General features: G+C 33.6%; 3 protein-coding genes across 3 annotated transcripts; all 3 read right to left on the minus strand.

Annotated features, from left to right (window-relative positions):
- On the minus strand, positions 1-11,230 carry LOC109172969 (testis-expressed sequence 10 protein homolog). The gene is made up of 20 exons (XM_019322215.1): positions 10,995-11,230; positions 8,850-8,931; positions 8,663-8,735; positions 8,274-8,396; positions 7,953-8,122; positions 7,603-7,752; positions 7,020-7,169; positions 5,861-5,921; positions 5,219-5,511; positions 4,227-4,358; positions 3,708-3,827; positions 3,446-3,532; positions 3,005-3,127; positions 2,750-2,870; positions 2,524-2,649; positions 2,037-2,171; positions 1,802-1,932; positions 1,457-1,597; positions 287-610; positions 1-167 (listed from the first exon to the last, which is right to left on the minus strand). Exons 2-20 carry the CDS (start codon positions 8,904-8,906, stop codon positions 72-74), a joined length of 2,613 nt encoding a protein of 870 aa, XP_019177760.1. The 5' UTR covers positions 8,907-8,931; positions 10,995-11,230; the 3' UTR covers positions 1-71.
- On the minus strand, positions 4,868-27,902 carry LOC109172971 (testis-expressed sequence 10 protein-like). Its single transcript, XM_019322216.1, has 10 exons — positions 27,766-27,902; positions 26,695-26,776; positions 26,508-26,580; positions 26,167-26,289; positions 25,846-26,015; positions 25,496-25,645; positions 24,913-25,062; positions 23,755-23,815; positions 22,985-23,406; positions 4,868-5,120 (listed from the first exon to the last, which is right to left on the minus strand). Exons 2-9 carry the CDS (start codon positions 26,749-26,751, stop codon positions 23,108-23,110), a joined length of 1,083 nt encoding a protein of 360 aa, XP_019177761.1. The 5' UTR covers positions 26,752-26,776; positions 27,766-27,902; the 3' UTR covers positions 4,868-5,120; positions 22,985-23,107.
- LOC109172973 (testis-expressed sequence 10 protein-like) lies at positions 20,812-22,260 on the minus strand. Its single transcript, XM_019322220.1, has 5 exons — positions 22,168-22,260; positions 21,981-22,053; positions 21,638-21,760; positions 21,317-21,486; positions 20,812-21,116 (listed from the first exon to the last, which is right to left on the minus strand). Exons 1-5 carry the CDS (start codon positions 22,222-22,224, stop codon positions 20,946-20,948), a joined length of 594 nt encoding a protein of 197 aa, XP_019177765.1. The 5' UTR covers positions 22,225-22,260; the 3' UTR covers positions 20,812-20,945.

Genomic DNA, 27,902 nt, shown 5'->3' on the forward strand with positions numbered 1-27,902 from the left:
TGAAAACAAAAAAAGAATAATATACTACACATAAGAAATGAAATATCCATTTAGTGTAATTAAGCCAAATACTAAGCTAGAAGAGTAGTAGTCGCAGTTGTAAGCCTATCGCAAGCTCTTTGTACCTCATGCCTTTCGTCTATAGTCATGTTATTGCCCTCTGAAGCCTGCAAACAAAACAAGAAATAAATCTGTTGGCATCTAACTGATTTAGACTACTAATAAAATGGCATATCACAAAACAGAGTAAGATCAACAAGCTTTTGTGCAAGGCGGCTAGGCATACCAGAAGAGCGACCATGTATTCTAGAATACTGTTGATTTCCGGCTTGCATGACGAGAGAACTCGCCTCATTTTAATATCGCTGTGCAAAAGCAGGAGAACGGACACGCTTGCCACGAGAGTGCTCTTATGGTTGATTTGTGGAAATTCGTGATGGTAAGACAATGGGGGCGAACGGTTTTCAGCCAATACTGACCCCATCTCTTTCAACACTTTACTTAATAGATTGTTGCTCCTTTGAAATAGGAAGAAGCAAGGAAGAAGATAATACTGACTTCTCTTTAAACTCAAGCTGGAATTCTGCTCATTAACTTCTCCTGGAAGATCCTACATCAATAGTAAGATTTTACTCTAGCAGTTAGACTTTACAATTTCAGTATATGTATTATTGATTACTTTGAATTCAAATTACTATTTTTTTTTAGTACTATTGACTCTATTACAAGGTAGAGTATCTGTTCTATACTTTTTCTATCCATTGCAGTTCAAAGACAATACCCCACCACGGGGATTCTATTCTGTGACCGACCTTCCCTCAAGGAGAGCCACAGAAGTGCCAACTGAGCAAAAGATGCTTGGCATAAATTACTATTATTAGGAGCTAATACTTAATTTAGCCCTCAACTATAGTTTTTCTCGATTTAGTCCTAAACATCTTTTTGTGCTTAATTAGGTCATCAACTTTGATTGTTTTACCCAATTGAATCCTATGTTAAAATAGTTTGGTAATTTCACGTCTATTAATGCCCAATTTAGTCCTCGACTTTAGTAGTTTTACCCAAGTTAGTCTTCGACTATATAGTGGTTTTACCCAATTTGGTCATCGCCTATAGTGATTTTTCTCGATTTAGTCCTTGATTCTAACAGCCAATGACTCAATTGGGGTAAAACCATCAAAGTCGAGGACCTTATTAAGCACAAAAAGACGTTTAAGATGAAATCGAGAAAAATCCCTTACAGTTGAGGACTAAATTGGGTATCATCAGCTAGCTAATTTAAAAGCATAACTAATTTAGCAGATCACAGTTAATGGAAAGGATTTATCTAGATAGGAAAAATACTAGACTGCAAGGAATGCAATACAAAGAACATCAAATGCAATTATTTAGCATCATGTGTGGCCAAGACAGGTGAAAAGAGAATTGAAGGAAGTAAATAATATTTAATACTTACAGATGCAACATCTAGTAAATATTTTGGAAGGACATGGCTGAGTTTGTCGATGCTCGGTTCTGAAAGTTTTGTTGGTGCAGTGTCTATTGCAGTAAGTATCCTTAGAAGAGCATTCATGTTATCTACTGGTGGGCTAAGAAACTGAAACAAATAACAAGATGTTATCTCTAGTAAAATGTTATAGAAAATATCATGAATCTGAATAAACACACTTACAAAACACTTATATTCTAATGGAATGAGAAGAAAAAGTTCCCCAAAGTGCACGAAAAATTAAAAGGTAAGTTGGGGAATAATATAAATTTAGTATAGAATTTAAGCAGACCACGGTTAATCTCAACTCACAATCTGATCAGTAATTACTCTCTCCACCATCTGGAAAATAAAACAGTTATCACCAATCTGTGACAAACAAGAACAAACTGCACTAGTAAGCGACCGAAAGGATGCACGGATTGATTTCCCCTCATGATTATCTGCAAAGGATCCAATTGATTGGTTTAACCATTAGCAAAATTGCTGATTTGGTGTTAAAGATAAATTTAATATCCAAACTTGGATAACACAATTAAGAAATTACCAGGATAAGCATGGAGACGTGAAACCAAAGTGATCAGAAAACTAATGTAATCTGCAATCTGGATGTGTCCTGCTTTATAGGCTGTGTGCAGAACTTGTAAAATACGAAGAACTAAAAATGGTTCAAGTTCATGAGCTGCAATGATGTGAGAAGAAAAGCAGAATGTTATACAATATTAACTAACTATTTGTAGTTCTAGCTCATGGTTGGTCTTATCTTCCATACTTGTTAACTACATGTTGAAAATGAATTATAAATAAATAAACAAGTTTTTAAAGAAACAACTTTCTTCTATGTAAATTGGTTGCCTTTTTTCAGATTCCCCTTAATTAAACCATGTGAAGATTAAATAAGATATTTTACTCCCAACATTATGGACGGCTAACATTTTATACCATGCCATTAATAAACAATGGTAGTAGTGTAATAATGAGAACCGAGAAGTTCCATAAATGAAAATTGTGGCATACAGATGGGGACTACTTACACAGGCAACATGAAACCAATGACTGAAGTATTGTTGAGTCCAAGATAGAGAAGTAATATAGGCAGCAGAGGGAAAGTTCTTGAATATCTCTAGAAAGCATCATGAAAGGGCCATAGCTTACACCTCCTAAGGTCAACGAAATACTGTTAATTGGAAGCAATAGATATGAATGAATCGGGAAACAAAGAATACTCAGGTTGGAATCAGAATGAGGAGCTGTCCTAACCTTCATTGCAAGTTGTGCTATAAAAACCTCGTAGTATGTACTGCATCTCATCATATTCCTTTGCAAATGGGGAGTCAAACTCGGCCGTTTGTCCTATGCGAAGTTGAAGACGCAACACAGTCTGGATAAAGCAAACCATACTATTAAGGAGAAAAAAGATGACAATTGAAGCTAAAGATAGTGACACGTAGACTGCTTGTCCCTCTTTAATTTAGACAAGCCTCCAGAGTTAATGAGAGCAAGGCCAATATGTACCTTAGAAGATAGTGGATGTTTATCACCTAAAACAATTAGCAGAGAAGGAAGCTCCCTTATCCAAGTAATCTGATAATGTAGCAGTTCTGGATCACTTGTATCCAGGTAAAGCCAATCATGTTCCTAAAATTTGTACAGGGAAGTTGAGATTAGATTCACACTTAAAACATTATTAGCAACTGATTGATTAAATGTGTTTTGAGATTCTAGAATTAATGATGTCATTTTACAGTTTCACACCTCCAAGAAAAGGAAAGGAAAAAAGAAAAAAGGGCATATTGCTGCTATCCAACATGTTTCTGCAGAATATGATAATTTAATGAAAAGCATCAAATCACTATCCCTATGTATTGTTTAGTTTACATAATAAAAAGTATACAGTAGCAGACAATTTTTGCAGAAACACTCAAAGAACACAACTGAGACCACAAGGAATCTTACAGAGAACATCATTTCTTCAATTGCAGAAAGGCAAGCTAATTTCATCAAAGACTCCGGGCTGCAACTCTTGAAAGCCTTAGTAAAAGCCTGCAATGACAGTACAAATTACGGAGTATAACTTTATGAATAAAATGCAACATTTTACAATATATACCAAGGATTTGTACTACCACATCCCTCTATCACAAGGATCTTCGGATCTTATCACTCTTTAGAAACAGATAGACAACTAAGCATAAAAGAACAAGTTTGGTCTAAAAACCTCAAGAATGCGAGACTTCCAACAACCAGAAACTCGCATAATAAGTTCTGGAGTGAATGACACCAATGCAAGCAATTGCTTTTCATGAATCACCTTACTAGACTCCATGTGGTGGCAAATCTGCATAACATGAGCAGGCTGTTACGATATGTGCAATATAAAGCACTACCCAAACATTCCATATCAACTTATCAAGGATGTTTTCAAGATCTAATTGAATTGTGAAAGAAAATATAAGGAATACCAATAAAAACACAGGAGGGAAAACTTAAAACTTTCTGATATTGTAGAAATGCATCATTAAAGAGCATAACACGTAAAGATAGCATTCAAGCTTGAAATGAATCTGCATATGAGATACCAATGGTTCAAACATATGTTTCCATTTCTCAAACCATAAGAGATAAGATGCAAATATTTTCTATCCATTTATTTAATATAAATAATGAATATAAAACATCCAGGATGACTATTAGTACACGAATGAGTTTAATCATTTAAAAAAAATCATAACTGAACCTTTTCAGAAAGTGAAATTTCAATGAACTCAAGGAATTTCTCCATCAATGCAGGGGGAGGGTGGTCCCAATGACTTATCTTCAAAAATATTTCTGTAATTACAATATTCAACTTGAAATAACGATCATTTTCCTGCAATGCCAAAAGTAGAAGAAATCAGAGGAAATAATGGCACCAGAAAAGTGAACAAGGAGAGAGACAAAAGCAACTGCACGTTCAATGTTATCATCATTTGTGATTGTATTTCTTATTTCTTTTCCTTTAATGGGTGTGTGTGTGTGTGTGACCGAGTGTGAGAGAGATTCCACGACAATTCATCCAGTCTTTTGTTTTTTTTTTTTTTTTTCTACTTAAACAACTAAAGTTTGCATATTGATAGTTGGATTACAACGAGTTATCAAGTGCATTATCTCATAGGAGTTAGGAGCTATGTCATATCTTTGTCCTAACCTAATATATTAATGATAAATTTCCTGCTTAATTTCCTAGAACTATTCAAGGGTTGGTTTGAGGCAGGAAGTCTTTCACTTGCATGCTTGAAATTTTTATGGAAAAATAAAATTTATGTTTTGGCAATTGGCACAAGTACGAGTAAGGAAAACATGTTTTTTGCAAAGGCTTGCTATAGCACATGTTTAAGGGAAGTGACCAAGAACTTCTCATAGTTTATGGAATTCATGCTACCCGAGTTCAAGTAGCAAACTAGCAACATCAAATGTAAAGACTTGAAATTCGGACTTTAACAATGAAAGTGAAGGCAGAAATAAGATTAGTGGAGAAAGGCCAAAAAAGCATTTTAAATCCCACAAGATTTGGACAAACTGCAGATGCAACTTCTTGCATTTCAAGTCCATCAGTAAATGGTTCAAATATTAAATATATACTTCATAGTACCTGCTTCTCTAACAAATTTTTTTTCTTGTTGTATTATCTCCTTTTTCTAGCATAAAATACAAACAGAAACTGTTCTCGTTTTCAATAGGAAATCATACCTTCTTTGAGAGGTCATGAGTTGGATTGAAAGGAAACTCATCCCAAAGCTTTTTGAGTGCCAGCAGTGAAATTCTTTGATCAGATATGTTAACATGTGTGTGATGGTAAGGAGATTCAAGAACAAAGAATCTGACTAGAAGATCTATGTTTTGAAGTATAAGTAGCATACAATCATAGGACTGTGTGTCCATTTGGGGCATGTTATGAACCAAGGGACTGAAGTCCTGGAAACAACTAACCAGAGCAGGTAAGAGATTCTTCAATTTCTCCACAACACCAGAACTAGAAAGCCCTACAGAGAATATGAGAAAGGTTAAGTACTTCAAAATTCTTATCCACAACGAACACTTAAAACCCTATTTGTTTGATATGAAACAACAAGGGAACGGGATGAGATAAAGGGGCAATCCAATTAACAAACATAAAATTTCAGATCAGAGCACCAGTCTCCCTCCCTCATTCACAAAAATAGGAAGATGAGAGAATGCATATAAGAGAAGAGGGGGGAGGGGAGAAAGAGAGAAGTGGGGAACCAAACATAGGGAAGAAAGTCAAGAAACTGGTAAGATTGTCATGGTACAATAATTTTTAATTTGCAGAGATTGTAAATAAAAATAGTAGCAAAGGTATTTTTTACTGACCAGAGGAATCACTTGAAATGTCAGGAACAAAAGCGTGCAATGTCACTTGAACAGGAATATCCTGCAAAAGTTTAATTTGACCATTTGGAAGACAGAAGAATAAATAAATTACCAATGAGCACAACTTTGGCCAACTTTAACATATAACAACCTTTGAACAGAGCATCTTGCTCCAGTCACAACAGCATAGAGAATGTGTTAAGAGTAAAGAACAGGAAAAAAGATAACAGAGAGATAAATTGGTTTATTGGACGGGGAAGGGATATAAGGTTGTCTCTAAGACACCTCCAACAAGAGTATTAGGCTCTTGTCCAGCTATAGCTATGCTAGAACTTAGGAAGATTATTCGATGCCCTCCTCTCTTGAGGAGGTTACAATTTATACCGCAATGCAGAAAATAAATATAGTAAAGGGAGAGAATTGAGAAGCTGATTTATCTCTGTTAGGTTCCATGATTTAAGCTTGTCCCTTGATCAGTGTGTTGATTGTTTTGATTTGCCTGATTTGCTGTCCAGATTTCCTGATTTCCTAATCCTGTGTTGATTCCCTTTTTTTTGCGTGAGTAAACCACCCATTCCCTTGGGTGTGTATCAGAATGGAAGTAACAAGCCCAAGGGATATGATCAATAAAAACAATAGAACTAGCATAACTCCCCCAAATTTTCACACAGAATAAAGAATAGCAAACCCAATAAAATAATCTTATTTAATGCATTTTAAAGACTAAAATAGAACATATTGATACTGTCGCAACAGAGATTGGCAATGACAATAGCTCAAGGCCTATCAGCCTATCAATAACAACTGCAGTTTAATCCTTAATGCATATCAAATATTAAAATTGACACAAATCCCTACAGACATAGCATATTGCTCCAGTCTTAACTCACAACATAGAGAATGGCAATAACAATAGCTAGAGGGAAACCAGAAACACTCAAATAACTAACAAAACCAATCCACCTCATCACAAAATTATATTTATAAAATAAAAATAAAAATAAAAAAACCTAAACAATTTTGCACAAGTCTCTTTAATTCATTTTGAATATTTAAATAAACATAAACAATCCTCATTAAATTAATGCTTTAGTACCAAACGTTAAAAAATACGGAGTAATAATTAAACTAGAAAGGGTTCATACTTCATAGCACATACCTTCTTATCTGACAAGTCACCAGCACTCCTATTTTTGAATGGTAACAGTGATAAACAACGAACCAACCCAGAAAGACCAGTCTTTATCTTTCCCTTGTCTTGCAGGAAAAATTTGTTTTTCTGCAAAATATCTCCGTAATTTTGGAGAATCTATAAATTTACAGTTGAAAAGAAAAAAAGGTCAGAAAGATGAGAACAATAAACATATGGAGAAGAATATAAGGTTGAACACAATCATCAGTAAGAACCAAGAAAACGAAGCAACCCTAAAAGACTGTGTAATAACATTATGTATTGGTAACAACCGAAAAGCAACAGTAAGTCCGATACAGGAGCCCCCAAAAATGAACAATAAAGCATAAACAAACAAAGATGTATGTATTATGTTTCAACAACTAAATCAGGCAAGATTACTTTATTGACTATAGTTTGCAAGTCTAAATTAAAATTGAAGGTAAGGCACCTTAATGTATTTGAACTATACTCGTACATGCAGTAGACAAGGAAATGCATCAACGAATTCGCCAGTAGCAATTAAAAATGTATGAGCAAATCCATTCACTTAAAGAGAAGGTTCATCAACCTTTTCTGCGTACATGGAAAATGTAGATGGATAATTCTGGATGACAAGGTCAAGAAATTTGAAAGCCATTAATCGCACTTCAATTGCTAAATTTGTCATTGCGCTGAATATGTACACCATTATCAAGGATATAAATGGCCCCTTGCCATCCTGGAACAAGAGAAGAAAATGTATAGCTGCTGTTGATTTATTCAAAATATAATGAGATAAACTATATGAAATAAATTGAATACATTCTTGCGCACAGCACTCACTTAAATCATAGCAACCACACTATATGTTCAGTGATTATCATAATGAATACTACTCCTGAATTAACTAGGGAACTACAAAAGCACATTCGAGAATACCTCTACACATCCAGGAAAAATAACTGACTTGAAGAGTTGATATAGTGTTTCACGAACCAACTTATCATCATCACTAATCCGTTCACGCAGTTTCTCTATAACAGCAAGTTTGTGCAGCTTCAGTTCAACTGGGTATTTAAGAAATATATCCTTGATTCCAACCAATGCATCTGAGATGAAAACACATAATTATGTAAACTTCTACTGAACTCATAAACGAGGTCGAAAAACACTCATCCAAGATGCATTTAGCTTAGTCTTATGATCAATTGTTTTTCAAGTTGAAGTCTCCTCACAAGTTAAAATGTCATATGGGAGTACCTTTACGGACTCTAGCATTGTGATGACTTGTTTGCTGAAGAAGCTCCTTCAGGGTTAACCCTTTCTTACTCACAGCTAAACCTGCCTTCTCAAAAGCTACACTCTGCTCGGGAAGAACAATCGCTGTTCATGGAGTTGGAACACACAATAACAGTTTCATCAACTACTTCAGTAGCCATTGCCACTTATTATGCTAGTCCAACGAGCTCAACATAATTTAACATTTTTGGCAGCAAATACTACTTGTAAACACATAATAAGCTTTCTCTTTAATATATATATACATACATATATATATATATATATATATATATATATATATATATATATATATATATATATATATATATATATATATATATATATATATATATATATATATATGTTACCTTTGGATTTGATTTCCGTGTTAGTAGAGTTCTTGGGCGGGGGCAATTTTCGACCAACTTTTCTTCTTATTTTCTGAAAAACCAAAATCAAAAGAAAATGTTGCATTTGCGTATAAACAACTGACCAATCAGCAATATGCTTGAAATCCCAAACTTCTAAATTGAGCGAGCAAATTGAAAGAAATACTTTGAAATCAACGCCGCGCTTTTGCTGCTTCTTTGATTGAGCTTTAGACTTCACCATCGTGGTAGAGATTCTGAGATTTCAGCTGTCCAGGATTGGGAATTTGGATGAAGTGACGATATTATGAGAACAGAGGGTAATGTGGGTTTAGGGTTTAAGGAACAAGTTATTCCACAATTAATAGTTAAAAATTCTAATGTAGTAATGTGCAATACTACATAATTCCAAATCAAAAAATAAATAGAAAATTACACTTGAAAAAGTCTAAATATAAAATATAATAATCTCACAAGTCCAAAATAAAGTCTCCAAAGATACAAAGATACTAATTTTCCAAATGTCAAATTGTCAATGCCAAGTCTAAACAGTAAACACACAATACAAACACACTGCCAAAGCGCCAAACTCCAGAATTAATTTTCAAATACTAACAAGTATTCAAGTAACAACAGAGTCCATTGTATGAAATATGTAAAAATTTAATGTATGAAATCCGAGAGCCTTAGCAATGCAGCGTATAATGTACGAAATTCCTTCAAATTTTAATATGAAAAAAAAAAAAAAAAAAAAAAAAAAACTTTACCTTAGATGATTGTATGTATGTGTGTGTGTGTGTGTGTGTGTGTGTGTGTGTGTGTGTGTGTCTGTACGTATGTACGTATGGGTTAAGGTGCGGGTATATTTTTTCATGGAGTAGTGGTCTCCAACTGGTCGTAGACCCCATATTTTTTTTTAAACAATTTTTTATTTCTTTTTAAAATTTTTAATTAATTACTTATTAGTAACTTGCTGTTGCAAATTACTCGGGACAAAAAGCATGATTTTACAATGTTAGATTATCTAATTGTATTTTTCTTTTTTTTTTTTTTAGTTAAATGGCCCAATTACATTTTCACGTTACTCATAACCTAAGTGGCTGAGGGGCGAGGCTGAAGATGTGAGGACTGAAGAGACAGGGCAGGGCGCAGGGCGTGAGGAGTGACCGCCTGACCGGAGTGTCGCCAGCCGCCGAGGATGGAGGCCGGAGGAGGGCGTGAGGCGCAGAGGACCGTGGAGATATGTTCGCGCGTCGTCTGGGATACTCTATTTTGTGTGTTTTTTGTTTTGTATTGGGCTTCTGCCTTTTGGATTGGGTCAAAACATTAAATGGGCTAATGGCAGAATGAATCGGCTGACTGACAGTATTTGATATATATATATATATATATATATATATATATATAGGGACGGAGCCAGGATTTATCTTGAGTGGGGGCGAAGAAGCAAAGGGAAAATAAACTTAAAAAATGTTTAAATACGAGATTCAAATATAAATAAGATTGTTAAAATACAAAATACATTATAAATTATAGGGTACAATACAAGATTTATGATGAACTACGGAATATTAACATAAAGAAACTAAATGGTACTGCTTGCACTTGATAAACAATAAAACATTATAAAACTTTAAAGCAATATTCCTTGTTAGTGGTCAAAAGAATTTGGAGGAAAAAGAAACAAATGCCATTCATCTCTAATCTCTTCATGTACTGGAAAGTGGAAATCAATTAACTTCAATTCAGTGCCTTTCAAGTTCTTCAGAAATCACATTGCCAAAAAGCTTGGTAACAAATTAAAACTCCAACAATAGGCTACCATATTTCAATTTTCATGGCACCCAAAGAAAATGCAGAATCAGTAGTTTTAATTTGCAGATGCAGCAAACAATAAATCCACATATACAAGAAGTATAAGGTCTATGAAAAATAGAATTTCTTCTAGCAACCCAACATTCATTTTTTCAAAGGTTTAATTTCATTCTATATAAAGAACAAATCTTTCAATAAAAAACCAGCAGCATTAGGATTTAGAGCAGTCCAGTCCAACAGCATAAATTAAACCAACAGTTCAGCAACCATTCAACAAACAATTCAAATATTCAATAAACAAAATTATTAAACCAGCAGGGCAAATTTAGGATTTAGAGCAGACAAGCAGTAATTCAATAAACAATTCACCAATTCAACAAAGAAAAATAGGGTAAAATTACGATTTAGGGCAAAATCAAGTGAACCTGGGCAGTGTGCAGACGAGAATTAAGTAAATTAAGCAAACATGCTAACAAATTGAACAAGGAGTGAGAACTGAGAAGACGAGAAGTTGAACCTGGCAACTGGCGAGGCAGAAGACGGTGGCGACGACTGGCGTCTGGCGAGGCAGAGGCGATTGGGACGGGCGAGGAAGAGGCGCCGTCTGGTCTCTGGTGGACTGGTGGTGGCGAGTGGTGAGCGATGGCGAGTGGAGAGCGGTGGCGAGGCAGGCGCAATGGCGACTCGGCGAGAGCAGAGAAGAAGGAGTCTCGTCGTCTCGCGTGCGGCGTCTCAAAGCGACATAATGAAAGTTAAAAAAAAAAAAAATTATATATATAACAGCCCCAAAACGACGTCGTTTTGGGGCTGTCTAATTTTGGGCAGTGAGGGCAGCTATATATACACTTAGTCGTGGGCTCGCACTTTGCGCGAAACACCATGCTCTATAGTCAATTAATGTGTTTTAATTTTATTTTATTTTATTTTTGTTTTTTTTGAATGTAATAGAGCCAGTAGCATTCAAAAAAAAAATGTGTTTTAATTTTTAAATAATGATAATATATATAAATATTAATAATTGTTATATGAAAAATTAAATGTATATATAAATACATTATATACATAGCAACATGGTATAATTATAATTCGAAACATTACCATAACAAATTAACAATACATCATTAATAATAAAATATTTTATATAATATATAGAGTATTTTTAGTATTACGACAAAGTTAAACATTACTAACACATAATTCATTAATTCAATGATCGAATATATTTTTAGTGGACATTAGTAGACAATTCATTAGTAGCGGATGTTTTAAAATTTTCATATTCTAAATGAGGGTACAGAGAGTTTGTTTAAGAGATATATTTATGAGAATAACATAAAAAGGAATTTTAACACAAAGAATATACAATACATAAACATGTTATTTCACCTATCATTACCAGGACTATGTGGTCCAATGGTATCCGGGTTGGACTTCTATTTGGAAGGTTGTGATTTCGAGCCTCAGTGAAGTGTTATTAGCTCTTTGCTCTTTGTGTTTCAGTAGGTTGAGAAAGTATATGAACAAATACTACAATGTAATAGAGCTAGTAGCATTCAAAAAAAAAAAAATATTTCACCTATCATTAAATATTTTAAAATTATAATGTTGATCATTATAATTTGATGTCATACTGGTAATCAAATTTCAGGAAAAAAAAATAGTTATTTGTAATAATCATAGCATCAAAGCAATAAAACTTTCACATTAACATGTGTGATAGATATTGTAGTCATTCAAAATATTACATTTTGACAAGTTTTTCAAAATATTTGTGTAATTTCAATTCAAAGTCTATTAGTGAAAGGACTTTGAACCAGAATTACAAAGCATCAAATTAAGGACAAACTATTTTTTTCAAAGAAAAAATTGGAATATTTGATGTTGTCAAAAGAGCAAAAATATGATAGATATTTGGCCATTGTTTGCCATACAGCTAAAGTTCAAAATAGATAGATGTTAAGTGAGAGAATTATCCAAGCTTGAGCAATTTGGATTTTTCATTAGTAATGTCATCTTCTAAATTTGAATCTTCTAAATCAGCAAAAGCATTTGAAGGCTGATTTGAAATTGAGTCTTCATAGATCAGTTTTCTCTTGAGCCTTTTCGCCATGGTGATTAACTTTTCTTCCAGTAGAGATATAACAGAATACTTAATTTGCTCACTTTCCCTAAAATTTTGTTTTCTGCATAGGAGTTCTACTTTGAATGTTTTCTTGCTCAACTTCTCTTTAATGTTTTGTAGATCAACAGTCTCATTCTACAAGAAGAAAGAAAGCACAATAATCAAATATAAATATAGTCAATCTATTAACACACTCAATATCATTATTATGAGTAAAAGGCTAACTTTCTTGTCCGTGTCTACCAATTTAGTGACAGAGAGTGAAAGTAACTCCTCTACAATGTTTCAAAAGAGTGTAGACTCAAGTGAATCATTGGTTTCGGTAAGTTCAATGCCCATCATACACCTGCAGTATATATATTCCAAAGAGTGCAGACTCAAGTAAGTCATTATTTTCGGTAAGTTCAATGCTCATCATACGCCAGAGGTTTATATATATATATATATATATATATATATATATATATATATATATATATATATGTATATATATATATATATGTATATATATATATATATGTATATATATATATATATATATATATGTATATATATACATATATATATATATATATACATATATATATATATATATACATATATATATATATATATATATATATATATATATATATATATATATATTATAGCAATTAGGGATGTAATGAATTAAAAAACAGAAAATTTACCTTGATTTTGCAATTGCTTTTGAGTTTCTACAATGTGAACACTCAAATTCATCACTCAAATTATGTGCAATTCCTTTCCAACAACCATCACATGCAATGTAATAGAAGTCTTTACCTTTGTCGAAATTTTTATACTTGCATAGATGCAATATCTCTTCCCCTTAAAAAGAGAAATGATAAATTTAAGAACCAAATAAAAATGTGGTTATATCTAAAATCATAATATGTTCTAATACAAATTATATCCTTGATTTTTGTCCATTTTTTATATGCTAATAAATATATACATTTTGCTTTAATTGTTGTACATTTCATTTGTATTTGACAAAATCACCCTTACACCATTATAACATCATTAGTATTTAATATATCCAACAATCTTACCATACACCAACATCTATCATATCTTTTTTCTATTTTTAATTATCATTTTATTAAAATTATCATATAATAATTAATTTAATTATAAATTATATTTTAATTAAATATTTATATGAATGTTAAATTATATATATATATATATATATATATATATATATATATATATATATATATATATATATATATATATATATATATATATATATATATCTAAAAACATAATAAGCCTCAATGAAAGTTATATCCTTGATTTATGTCCCTCTTTTTGTATGCAAATAAATGTGTACATTTTACTTTAAATGTTGTACATTCCAATTTAATTAGACAAAACTATCCTTACACCGTTATAACACCATTATAACACCATTAGTTTTTAATTCTAACTTTAATAACACATCATTATTACCATACACCTAAATCTATCATATCTTTTTCCTATTTTTAATTATCATTTTATTAAAATCATTATATATTAATTTAATACTTAATTATATTTTAATTAAATTTCTATGAATGATAAATTATATATGTGTGTGTACAAAATACATATATTATTTGTATATATATCATTCAATTTATAATTTTTAATTATCTGAATTTATCAATGTTTTAATATTGGGCATGAATTTTCGCGCATCGCGCGTACACAATGCTATATATATATATATATATATATATATATATATATATATATATATATATATATATATATATATATATATATATATATATATATATATTGTGTGTGCGCGTGTTAGCTTAGTATTATTTGTAAATTATTATTATATAAAAATATTTTATTTTTTTTTGTTTTGATCACTATATTATCCAAATATATGATAATTCAAAAGTATCATCACTTTAAGGAATTGCAAACAATAATTTTAATTAATTTTTAAAATTTTGTTACTTAACAATATTTTAATATTGGGCATAGGTTTTTGCACATTGCATGTACAAAATGCTAGTTATAATATATGTTGGAATATATATTTAAAAGCATAAATATAAAGAAAAATAGTTAACCTCGATACTTGAACTCTTAACATTTGAAATGGTGATAAATTGTTCCTTTAACAAATCGGGAAGCTTTAGATATGCATCATTGAATGCATTGGTCAAAATAAGTGAATGCAACGTGACAGAATTTGATAATGCCCTGTTTATTGAATAGATAGCTCAATATTATGTGGAATAAGGATGCATACTTTATTTTAAAGAAAAAAATTATAGTATCATTGACCAAGTTGTTCTGCTTTAGGTGTTGCAATATCAAAGTCAATTACAGAACCATATCGGGTTGTCAAGGAGAGAACTAATAAGAGTACTTCAAATTATTTTTCAAAAATGACTAAGTGTAAAAATAACTTTCAAAATGAAATAGAGTATTGTATACACACCATTGTAGTTTGTCACCTCAATCTTCTTTGCGAAAATTACAGGAAAATTGACTGCTGCAAGTTGTTTCTCTAACTCTATTCCTTGTCCTTTTGCATATTTTCCCCAAAGAGTAAAAATCACTGGTTTCGCCTTGACCATGACCATTAACCAAAACTAATTATATGTATGAATTTCATATATAGTATCAATTAAAGCATCGATTATGATTTGTTAGTAATTAAAAGTAGTAAAATATTACAAAAACTCATTGTTCATCAACCAACACGATATTTGCAGCATCAATTTTTCTGTTTTTTCGAATCAATATGCTTCCTTGGCAACTTGTGTATAACAACAGCCATAACACCTAAATTTTATTAAAGTAATAGTTAAAATAAAATGAGAGTTCTGCAATTGCATTACGAAGAATAAAGTTTGTTACAAAAAAGTGTAAAACATACTGATTTTTTGCTCTGTATTAATGTACTTGTGAAAATGATAAAATGAAATCTCATCTATTTCTAGTTCTTGCATAACTTTGGAGTCCATCATCATCAGGAACAACAGCTACAGTACATTTTCTAGTTAAAGTCCAGAGGTAGTTGTATCTTTCATCCGGAAGCACAAGCTTTCCTCTAGGAATTGATACAATTGCATCTGTGATAATATATGTTGCATTCAAACTTAACTTATTATCAAAGATGTCAATTTCATTTGCATACGTCATTGCCTGAACTTTGTAGCCCTTAAAAGAACGTAAAACAATTTTTTTTAAAAAATAAATAAATCAATAGACTCAATACATGTAGTTTGCAACATAATAGTCATACTATAAACAAAATAAATAAATTAAATGTAATAGAATTACTCACTGCTTCATCTTGAAGAATAATTGGTCTGTACTTATTACCCGGCGTGGTTTTGGAGTCTTGGGCATCCAATTTGTTTACAACACATACCTTACAAGAACAATCTTGTTTTCCAGGGGATACATCAGATATCAACAATCTTCTCACCATTCTGGTAATACATACATAAGAATTTATTAATTGTTAGCCATTATTTAAAATAAGATATTAAAGAAAAAAAAAACATAAAACAAATATTGGAGAGTACGTACTAACACAACAAAAAAAAAAAAAAAAAGGCTCAAGTGTCAAATTGCACCATGAACCAATTGCGATATGTCATGCCGCACCCTGATCTTTCATAAGTGATGATTCGATCCATGAACTAAAATTTTTTATCCATCTAGCCTTTTTTACAAGTTTCCATGTTGTCTTGATGACATGGCACCGGTAACCGCTGATGTGGACTTATTTTTCTTTTTAGTTAGTCTTTGGTCAAATAAACTGATTAGCTGTCTTCTATCCATCCTTGCCGTCGGCTTACCAGAGCTTCAGCTTCAACATCGCGACCAACAAACTGTGCCAAAGACAAGCTATCTTGGGGGGTTCAGTACGACCACTGAGCTGGGCAATTCTTTCCACCACCCAAACCTTAGTTCAAACCTAAGCTAAGTATAGAAAGGAATAATGAGGTTAACAGAGAGATGAGATTTCTTGAAAGGGTGGTTGCCACTCTTTGATTTGCCAATGATTTCTCAATTTTTGCCAAAAAGGAATCAACATCCCTTTCATCCTTCTCCCAAATTGGGGAAAATGCAAGAGACCAGAAGAGCATGAAAAGTAGTTCTTTCGTATCTTAATTCATGCTTGGTTCTGAATTCTTTGTATTTTTCTTGGATATTATGCTTTAAAATTTCTGTGATTACTGGGAAATTAAGGAAGTAACTTGTTTGTTTGCGATTGAGATGGACCGAGCCCGTATCTTGGCGGGGCGACCCTGATCTGTACCCCGGTTGTTCGCAGCCATGGCAGCATTGGCTCCTCTTTCCCAGTTTACTGATTTGCTTGCCGGATCATATCAGATCACCACTGCTGCATTTTTTTTTTTAAATTTTAAAGAAAGAAGAATAAGAAGAAAATTCAGAATATTATTTTATTGTTCTAGCTTCAAGATTCTGATGTCCTTTCCCCCAACACTCCAGCGTAGCAGGCGTAGAAGAAGTAGCAGGTCGGCAGTCTGGGTGGAAAGTAGCAGCGGCGACCGGTAGCGGTGGCGACAAGCAGAGCAGATCGTAGGCGATGGCGGGGTGCTCGACTTCATGGTTCCTCTCCTCGTCGAGGGCGACAGCTGGAAGCAGAGCAGGCTGGCAACTTTCGACGGTGGCAGAACTCAACAGTGGCGTGGCTGGACCTTTCTTCCGGCCTTCCTCTTCACTCGTCGAATGAATGGCTGGAAACTTATATTTTGGATTATTCAATTAAAGTACTAAAATGGCTGCCACATCTACAAAACAAAACACGTCACTGCCAAATCACCTCCATATCACTAAGTTATTACCTATAACTTGAAGGTTACCTGTAAAAAAGGCTAGACGGGCAAAATTTTTTAGTTTATGCATCGAATCATCACTTATGAAAGATCAGGGTGCGGCATGACATATTGCAATTGGTTCATGGTGCGATTTGACACTTGAGCCAAAAAAAATCATGTAGTTCATATATAGGGAAACTCATTTGTGTGAACTTTTTATCAATCCCGGTCTGAATGCACTGTAAAATTTCAGGATACACAATGCTATATGTTATATTAGTGGTGCTCTAGTCATCAATGAATATGGATCATTGAAAAAGTTGTTTAAGTCTGGATAGACTGCTTTAAACAAAACATCAAGTGAAGATTTTTGTTGTTGACATTGGAGGAGGAAAGAATTTGGAATTTTAATCTTGTTATCAACTAGAGTCTGCTCAGTTCCATTTCCAATGCGCATCAAATAATCTGAAAATCCTGGGTCTGATCTGGCACGCATGTTTTCATCTAATTTCAAATGTTGAATTTTTTGTCATATTGATGGTGATTTTACCAAACTTGCTTCAATGAAGTCTTCTCTCTCCCCACCCCTAATAACTGGCAATGTTTGACGAAAGTCACCTCCAAAAACTACAACCTTTCGTCCGAAAGTGTCATCTGAATTCATTAGATATCGGAGTGTTACTTCAAGGCTCTCAACACACCTACGATAGGCCATGGAAACTTCATCCCACAAAATCAACTTGCTATGCCTTAGCAATTCAGCCCCTGCACTCTATTTGCTAACATTACACACATATCTATTATCCCCATCAATAGGAATCTTAAACCGAGAATGAGTCGTTCTACCACCCGGTAAAATTGGAGCTGCAATACCTGAACTCGCTGTGGCAAGTGCAATCCATCCTTTTGACCGAACCTTTGCCAATAAACATCTATAAAGAAAAGTTTTTCTTTAAAAGTTTTTCCTGTTCTACCAGGGCCATCAAGAAAAAAAAAACTCCACCAAAATCTGAATGTACAGCAGTCATAATTTTATCAAAATTCAATCGTTGTTAGGTCTGTTAACGAACCGAACATAAACGAACGGAGGTTGTTCGTGTTCGTTTGTTAAGGAATTTGGAGTGTTCGTGTTCGTTTGTTAAGGTTTTTGAAAATCCTGTTCGTGTTCGTTTGTTAAGCGTTTGTTAGTGTTCGTTAACGTTCTCGAACACGTTCACGAATGTGTTCATTAACGTTAACGAACATGTTCGCGAATGTGTTTGTGTAACGTTCATGAACATGTTCGCAAACGTGTTCGTTAACGTTAACAAACACATTCACAAACATGTTCAGTAAGAAGCGCGTTCACGAACATATTCATTTACGTTCATGAACACTTAATAAACAAACACATGCACATGTTCATGATCACAATTCGTTCGTGAACAATAAATAATTTACGTTCACGAACAATAATCAAACAAACAACACAACTACAAAACTAATATAATATAATATAATATATATGTTTGTGAACATGTTCACGAACATTATTAAACGAACACAAACGAGCTTGTTCACGATCTCTTAACAAACAAGCTTAAAAATGTTCAAGCTCTGTTCGTTTATTAACCGAGCTCTAAATTTTGTTTGTTAATGTTCGTTTACCTTAACAAACGAATGCTTACCGAACACGAACACGAGTAGTTTGCCGAAAGCTCTGTTCGCTAACACCCCTAATCGTTGCATATTGTTTAATTTGTCAATACAATGCAAGTCATGCTCGTTGACTCCCAAGTTTCTTTTTGCCTCAATTTCTTTATATTGTCTTTGGGAATCAGAGAGATAAATATCAGGATCAACTAAGTTAAAATCAGTAATTTTTCTGCCATTTTTTTCTAGTAAGTTCTTCACAAGTTGAAGTACCTTGATTTCAGCTTCAGACTCAATATATTTAGCTGAGTGAATAAATCTTGACAAAAGAATTCCTTACATTTATTCCAAAACCTTACTGGATCAGGTAAATCACAGAAGACTAATAGAGTTGCAAATAACTGTCTCAAACTTGTTGGCATTTGAGACAAAATAGCTTCCTCAATACAACTCTCTATGCTAGAATCACTGGATAACAACCCCAATTTTTCAGCAACCTCTCTAAAGGTCTCTACCCTTTGTCCTTTTATTATTTTCGAACTGCAAAATGAAGTCGGAGCCCTTACATTCATTAGCAATACTCTTAAATAATAACGCTCACCTTCTGATGGCATAACTGATACAAGTCTTCTAATTACCTCTCTTTGTTTCCTTTGATGCCAACATTTATCATTCAATGACCAAACAAAGAATTCTGGAAACTCAAGATATAATAGGTTAATTTGTTTTGCAAGTTCATCTACTTTGTTCATGTAGAAAAATTGAGTCAACATTGTGCAAGACCGGTAATCTTGTTCTCCATTCTTTTCATCAACAATGCTAACCAACTTCTCATATTTATTGAATTTGATATACTGATAGTTTGGTAAATGAACTTGCAAATGCATAACAGAAGATTTCATTTCAGCAAGATTAAAGCTTAAAATCCGCCATGCTGCCTCAGGTGGTGACACCCATCTTGCATTCTAAAATTCTTTAATTTCATCATATTCCTCAACAACATTATTCCCACACAACCAAATGCTAACTCTATCATGTCCTTTATAGATATACTTATAAATATATTTAACACACTTAATTACAACACATATTTCAAGGTTAACATGGCAATCAAACTTCTCCAACAAATATCTATAAGGAACAACCCACCGGTTATCCAACTCATGTCCCCTAACAAAAACAGTTTTACAAGTAGGTCTCCTACGATATATTGGGTAGGAATCATTGCCTAACACTGTTTCATTAGAAAAGGATTTAGGGTATTTACTTTTACAGCACTTGTTCTTCCCTTCTCTTTTTTGGACCATCCAAGAAAATGTAGGTTTTAAAGACCCACATGGACCATGAATCATATGCCTTGCAACTAAACTATGCAAATAAGGATAAACTCTTTTATCTGGTATTTCAGCACTGACAATCTTATCACACTGATTTGGTGAAGTAATTGTATGGCTCCCACGTAGAATTAGTAAAAAATGAGCATGAGGAAGGTCTCACTTTTGAAACTCAATCACATGTGTAGGCTGCAACTTCACCAAAGATTTTTTTTTTTCTTCAAAATATCATCTTTCATTTCTTCAACCCGTGCGCGAAAAGACAGTGTAATAACATTATGTATTGGTAACAACCGAAAAGCAACAGTAAGTCCGATACAGGAGCCCCCAAAAATGAACAATAAAGCATAAACAAACAAAGATGTATGTATTATGTTTCAACAACTAAATCAGGCAAGATTACTTTATTGACTATAGTTTGCAAGTCTAAATTAAAATTGAAGGTAAGGCACCTTAATGTATTTGAACTATACTCGTACATGCAGTAGACAAGGAAATGCATCAACGAATTCGCCAGTAGCAATTAAAAATGTATGAGCAAATCCATTCACTTAAAGAGAAGGTTCATCAACCTTTTCTGCGTACATGGAAAATGTAGATGGATAATTCTGGATGACAAGGTCAAGAAATTTGAAAGCCATTAATCGCACTTCAATTGCTAAATTTGTCATTGCGCTGAATATGTACACCATTATCAAGGATATAAATGGCCTCTTGCCATCCTGGAACAAGAGAAGAAAATGTATAGCTGCTGTTGATTTATTCAAAATATAATGAGATAAACTATATGAAATAAATTGAATACATTCTTGCGCACAACACTCACTTAAATCATAGCAACCACACTATATGTTCAGTGATTATCATAATGAATACTACTCCTGAATTAACTAGGGAACTACAAAAGCACATTCGAGAATACCTCTACACATCCAGGAAAAATAACTGACTTGAAGAGTTGATATAGTGTTTCACGAACCAACTTATCATCATCACTAATCCGTTCACGCAGTTTCTCTATAACAGCAAGTTTGTGCAGCTTCAGTTCAACTGGGTATTTAAGAAATATATCCTTGATTCCAACCAATGCATCTGAGATGAAAACACATAATTATGTAAACTTCTACTGAACTCATAAACGAGGTCGAAAAACACTCATCCAAGATGCATTTAGCTTAGTCTTATGATCAATTGTTTTTCAAGTTGAAGTCTCCTCACAAGTTAAAATGTCATATGGGAGTACCTTTACGGACTCTAGCATTGTGATGACTTGTTTGCTGAAGAAGCTCCTTCAGGGTTAACCCTTTCTTACTCACAGCTAAACCTGCCTTCTCAAAAGCTACACTCTGCTCGGGAAGAACAATCGCTGTTCATGGAGTTGGAACACACAATAACAGTTTCATCAACTACTTCAGTAGCCATTGCCACTTATTATGCTAGTCCAACGAGCTCAACATAATTTAACATTTTTGGCAGCAAATACTACTTGTAAACACATAATAAGCTTTCTCTTTAATATATATATATATATATATATATATATATATATATATATATATATATATATATATATATATATATGTTACCTTTGGATTTGATTTCCGTGTTAGTAGAGTTCTTTGGCGGGGGCAATTTTCGACCAACTTTTCTTCTTATTTTCTGAAAAACCAAAATCAAAAGAAAATGTTGCATTTGCGTATAAACAACTGACCAATCAGCAATATGCTTGAAATCCCAAACTTCTAAATTGAGCGAGCAAATTGAAAGAAATACTTTGAAATCAACGCCGCGCTTTTGCTGCTTCTTTGGTTGAGCTTTAGACTTCACCATCGTGGTAGAGATTCTGAGATTTCAGCTGTCCAGGATTGGGAATTTGGATGAAGTGACGATATTATGAGAACAGAGGGTAATGTGGGTTTAGGGTTTAAGGAACAAGTTATTCCACAATTAATAGTTAAAAATTCTAATTTAGTAATGTGTAGGGGTGAGCATCGATCGGTTACGGTCAATAACCGACCGATAACCGAATAACCGATTATACTTTTTAACTCTTCATAACCGACCGTAACCGACTGACCATATGCCTATAACCGACCGAACCGATTATGTATGTATGTATGTATGTATGTATGCATGCATGAATGCATACATGCATGCATGCATGCATGTATGTATGTATGTATGCATGCATGCATGCATGCATGTATGCATGCATGCATGCATGCATGCATGCATGCATGTATGTATGTATGTATGCATGCATGCATGCATGCATGCATGCATGTATGTATGCTGTATGTATGTATGTATGTATGCTGTATGTATGTATGTATGTATGTATGCATGTATGTATGTATGTATGTATGTATGCTGTATGTATGTATGTATGTATGTATGTATGTATGTATGTATGCATGTATGCATGCATGCATGCATGCATGTATGTATGTATGTATGGGTTGAGGTGCGGGTATATTTTTTCATGGAGTAGTGGTCTCCAACTGGTCATAGACCCCATATTTTTTTTAAACAATTTTTTTATTTCTTTTTAAAATTTTTAATTAATTACTTATTAGTAACTTGCTAGTACCTGCTTCTCAAACAAATTAGTTGCCAACATCTCTAACTCTCTAACAAAAAATTTTCTTGTTGTATTATCTCCTTTTTCTAGCATAAAATACAAACAGAAACTATTCTCGTTTTGAATAGGAAATCATACCTTCTTTGAGAGGTCATGAGTTGGATTGAAAGGAAACTCATCCCAAAGCTTTTTGAGTGCCAGCAGTGAAATTCTTTGATCAGATATGTTAACATGTGTGTGATGGTAAGGAGATTCAAGAATAAAGAATCTGACTAGAAGATCGATGTTTTGAAGTATAAGTAGCATACAATCATAGGACTGTGTGTCCATTTGGGGCATGTTATGAACCAGGGGACTGAAGTCCTGGAAACAACTAACGAGAGCAGGTAAGAGATTCTTCAATTTCTCCACAACACCAGAACTAGAAAGCCCTACAGAGAATATGAGAAAGGTTAAGTACTTCAGAATTCTTATCCACAACGAACACTTAAAACCCTATTTGTTTGATATGAAACAACAAGGGAACGGGATGAGATAAAGGGGCAATCCAATTAACAAACATAAAATTTCAGATCAGAGCACCAGTCTCCCTCCCTCATTCACAAAAATAGGAAGATGAGGGAATGCATATAAGAGAAGAGGGGGGAGGGAGAAAGAGAGAAGTGGGGAACCAAACATAGGGAAGAAAGTCAAGAAACTGGTAAGATTGTCATGGTACAATAATTTTTAATTTGCAGAGATTGTAAATAAAAATAGTAGCAAAGGTATTTTTTACTGACCAGAGGAATCACTTGAAATGTCAGGAACAAAAGCGTGCAATGTCACTTGAACAGGAATATCATGCAAAAGTTTAATTTGACCATTTGGAAGACAGAAGAATAAATAAATTACCAATGAGCACAACTTTGGCCAACTTTAACATATAACAACCTTTGAACAGAGCATCTTGCTCCAGTCACAACAGCATAGAGAATGTGTTAGAGTAAAGAACAGGAAAAAAGATAACAGAGAGATAAATTGGTTTATTGGACGGGGAAGGGATATAAGGTTGTCTCTAAGACACCTCCAACAAGAGTATTAGGCTCTTGTCCAGCTATAGCTATGCTAGAACTTAGGAAGATTATTCGATGCCCTCCTCTCTTGAGGAGGTTACAATTTATACTGCAATGCAGAAAATAAATATAGTAAAGGGAGAGAATTGAGAAGCTGATTTATCTCTGTTAGGTTCCATGATTTAAGCTTGTCCCTTGATCAGTGTGTTGATTGTTTTGATTTGCCTGATTTGCTGTCCAGATTTCCTAATTTCCTAATCCTGTGTTGATTCCTTTTTTTTTGCGTGAGTAAACCACCCATTCCCTTGGGTGTGTATCAGAATGGAAGTAACAAGCCCAAGGGATATGATCAATAAAAACAATAGAACTAGCATAACTCCCCCAAATTTTCACACAGAATAAAGAATAGCAAACCCAATAAAATAATCTTATTTAATGCATTTTAAAGACTAAAATAGAACATATTGATACTGTCGCAACAGAGATTGGCAATGACAATAGCTCAAGGCCTATCAGCCTATCAATAACAACTGCAGTTTAATCCTTAATGCATATCAAATATTAAAATTGACACAAATCCCTACAGACATAGCATATTGCTCCAGTCTTAACTCACAACATAGAGAATGGCAATAACAATAGCTAGAGGGAAACCAGAAACACTCAAATAACTAACAAAACCAATCCACCTCATCACAAAATTATATTTATAAAATAAAAATAAAAAAAAAAAAACCTAAACAATTTTGCACAAGTCTCTTTAATTCATTTTGAATATTTAAATAAACATAAACAATCCTCATTAAATTAATGCTTTAGTACCAAACGTTAAAAAATACGGAGTAATAATTAAACTAGAAAGGGTTCATACTTCATAGCACATACCTTCTTATCTGACAAGTCACCAGCACTCCTATTTTTGAATGGTAACAGTGATAAACAACGAACCAACCCAGAAAGACCAGTCTTTATCTTTCCCTTGTCTTGCAGGAAAAATTTGTTTTTCTGCAAAATATCTCCGTAATTTTGGAGAATCTATAAATTTACAGTTGAAAAGAAAAAAAGGTCAGAAAGATGAGAACAATAAACATATGGAGAAGAATATAAGGTTGAACACAATCATCAGTAAGAACCAAGAAAACGAAGCAACCCTAAAAGACTGTGTAATAACATTATGTATTGGTAACAACCGAAAAGCAACAGTAAGTCCGATACAGGAGCCCCCAAAAATGAACAATAAAGCATAAACAAACAAAGATGTATGTATTATGTTTCAACAACTAAATCAGGCAAGATTACTTTATTGACTATAGTTTGCAAGTCTAAATTAAAATTGAAGGTAAGGCACCTTAATGTATTTGAACTATACTCGTACATGCAGTAGACAAGGAAATGCATCAACGAATTCGCCAGTAGCAATTAAAAATGTATGAGCAAATCCATTCACTTAAAGAGAAGGTTCATCAACCTTTTCTGCGTACATGGAAAATGTAGATGGATAATTCTGGATGACAAGGTCAAGAAATTTGAAAGCCATTAATCGCACTTCAATTGCTAAATTTGTCATTGCGCTGAATATGTACACCATTATCAAGGATATAAATGGCCCCTTGCCATCCTGGAACAAGAGAAGAAAATGTATAGCTGCTGTTGATTTATTCAAAATATAATGAGATAAACTATATGAAATAAATTGAATACATTCTTGCGCACAGCACTCACTTAAATCATAGCAACCACACTATATGTTCAGTGATTATCATAATGAATACTACTCCTGAATTAACTAGGGAACTACAAAAGCACATTCGAGAATACCTCTACACATCCAGGAAAAATAACTGACTTGAAGAGTTGATATAGTGTTTCACGAACCAACTTATCATCATCACTAATCCGTTCACGCAGTTTCTCTATAACAGCAAGTTTGTGCAGCTTCAGTTCAACTGGGTATTTAAGAAATATATCCTTGATTCCAACCAATGCATCTGAGATGAAAACACATAATTATGTAAACTTCTACTGAACTCATAAACGAGGTCGAAAAACACTCATCCAAGATGCATTTAGCTTAGTCTTATGATCAATTGTTTTTCAAGATGAAGTCTCCTCACAAGTTAAAATGTCATATGGGAGTACCTTTACGGACTCTAGCATTGTGATGACTTGTTTGCTGAAGAAGCTCCTTCAGGGTTAACCCTTTCTTACTCACAGCTAAACCTGCCTTCTCAAAAGCTACACTCTGCTCGGGAAGAACAATCGCTGTTCATGGAGTTGGAACACACAATAACAGTTTCATCAACTACTTCAGTAGCCATTGCCACTTATTATGCTAGTCCAACGAGCTCAACATAATTTAACATTTTTGGCAGCAAATACTACTTGTAAACACATAATAAGCTTTCTCTTTAATATATATATACATACATATATATATATATATATATATATATATATATATATATATATATATATGTTACCTTTGGATTTGATTTCCGTGTTAGTAGAGTTCTTGGGCGGGGGCAATTTTCGACCAACTTTTCTTCTTATTTTCTGAAAAACCAAAATCAAAAGAAAATGTTGCATTTGCGTATAAACAACTGACCAATCAGCAATATGCTTGAAATCCCAAACTTCTAAATTGAGCGAGCAAATTGAAAGAAATACTTTGAAATCAACGCCGCGCTTTTGCTGCTTCTTTGATTGAGCTTTAGACTTCACCATCGTGGTAGAGATTCTGAGATTTCAGCTGTCCAGGATTGGGAATTTGGATGAAGTGACGATATTATGAGAACAGAGGGTAATGTGGGTTTAGGGTTTAAGGAACAAGTTATTCCAAAATTAATAGTTAAAAATTCTAATGTAGTAATGTGTAGGGGTGAGCATCGGTCGGTTACGGTCAATAACCGACCGATAACCGAATAACCGATTATACTTTTTAACTCTTCATAACCGACCGTAACCGACCGACCATATGCCTATAACCGACTGAAACCGATTATTGCGGTTTCGGTCGGTTATTGCGGTAACGGAAAAACCGTGCCTTAGCCCTTAGTTTCACTGTAAAATGTATATAAACATATTTTTGAATTTTGAGAATAAGACTTAAACAATAAACACTAATCATTCATCACTGCCAAGTTCATAATTCATACTTCCAAATTCCAACACTGCCAAAGTGTCAATATGCATAACACATTCATCAAATTTCAAAAAGGAAAAAAATAAAATCCAAGATCTACATAAGCATCCAGGATTGGGAATTTGGATGAAGTGACGATATTATGAGAACAGAGGGTAATGTGGGTTTAGGGTTTAAGGAACAAGTTATTCCACAATTAATAGTTAAAAATTCTAATGTAGTAATGTGCAATACTACATAATTCCAAATCAAAAAATAAATAGAAAATTACACTTGAAAAAGTCTAAATATAAAATATAATAATCTCACAAGTCCAAAATAAAGTCTCCAAAGATACAAAGATACTAATTTTCCAAATGTCAAATTGTCAATGCCAAGTCTAAACAGTAAACACACAATACAAACACACTGCCAAAGCGCCAAACTCCAGAATTAATTTTCAAATACTAACAAGTGTTCAAGTAACAACAGAGTCCATTGTATGAAATATGTAAAAATTTAATGTATGAAATCCGAGAGCCTTAGCAATGCAGCGTATAATGTACGAAATTCCTTCAAATTTTAATATGAAAAAAAAAAAAAAAAAACAACTTTACCTTGAGAGTTGGAGTTATAGCGACTATGTGAAGCAGAGCCGCAGAGGGCTGACACCTTACTGGCTGAGTGGCTGAGGGGCGAGGCTGAAGATGTGAGGACTGAAGAGACAGGGCAGGGCGCAGGGCGTGTGGAGTGA

The sequence above is a fragment of the Ipomoea nil genome, unplaced genomic scaffold, assembly GCF_001879475.1.
Source record: "Ipomoea nil cultivar Tokyo-kokei standard unplaced genomic scaffold, Asagao_1.1 scaffold0457, whole genome shotgun sequence".
NCBI lineage: Eukaryota > Viridiplantae > Streptophyta > Magnoliopsida > Solanales > Convolvulaceae > Ipomoea > Ipomoea nil.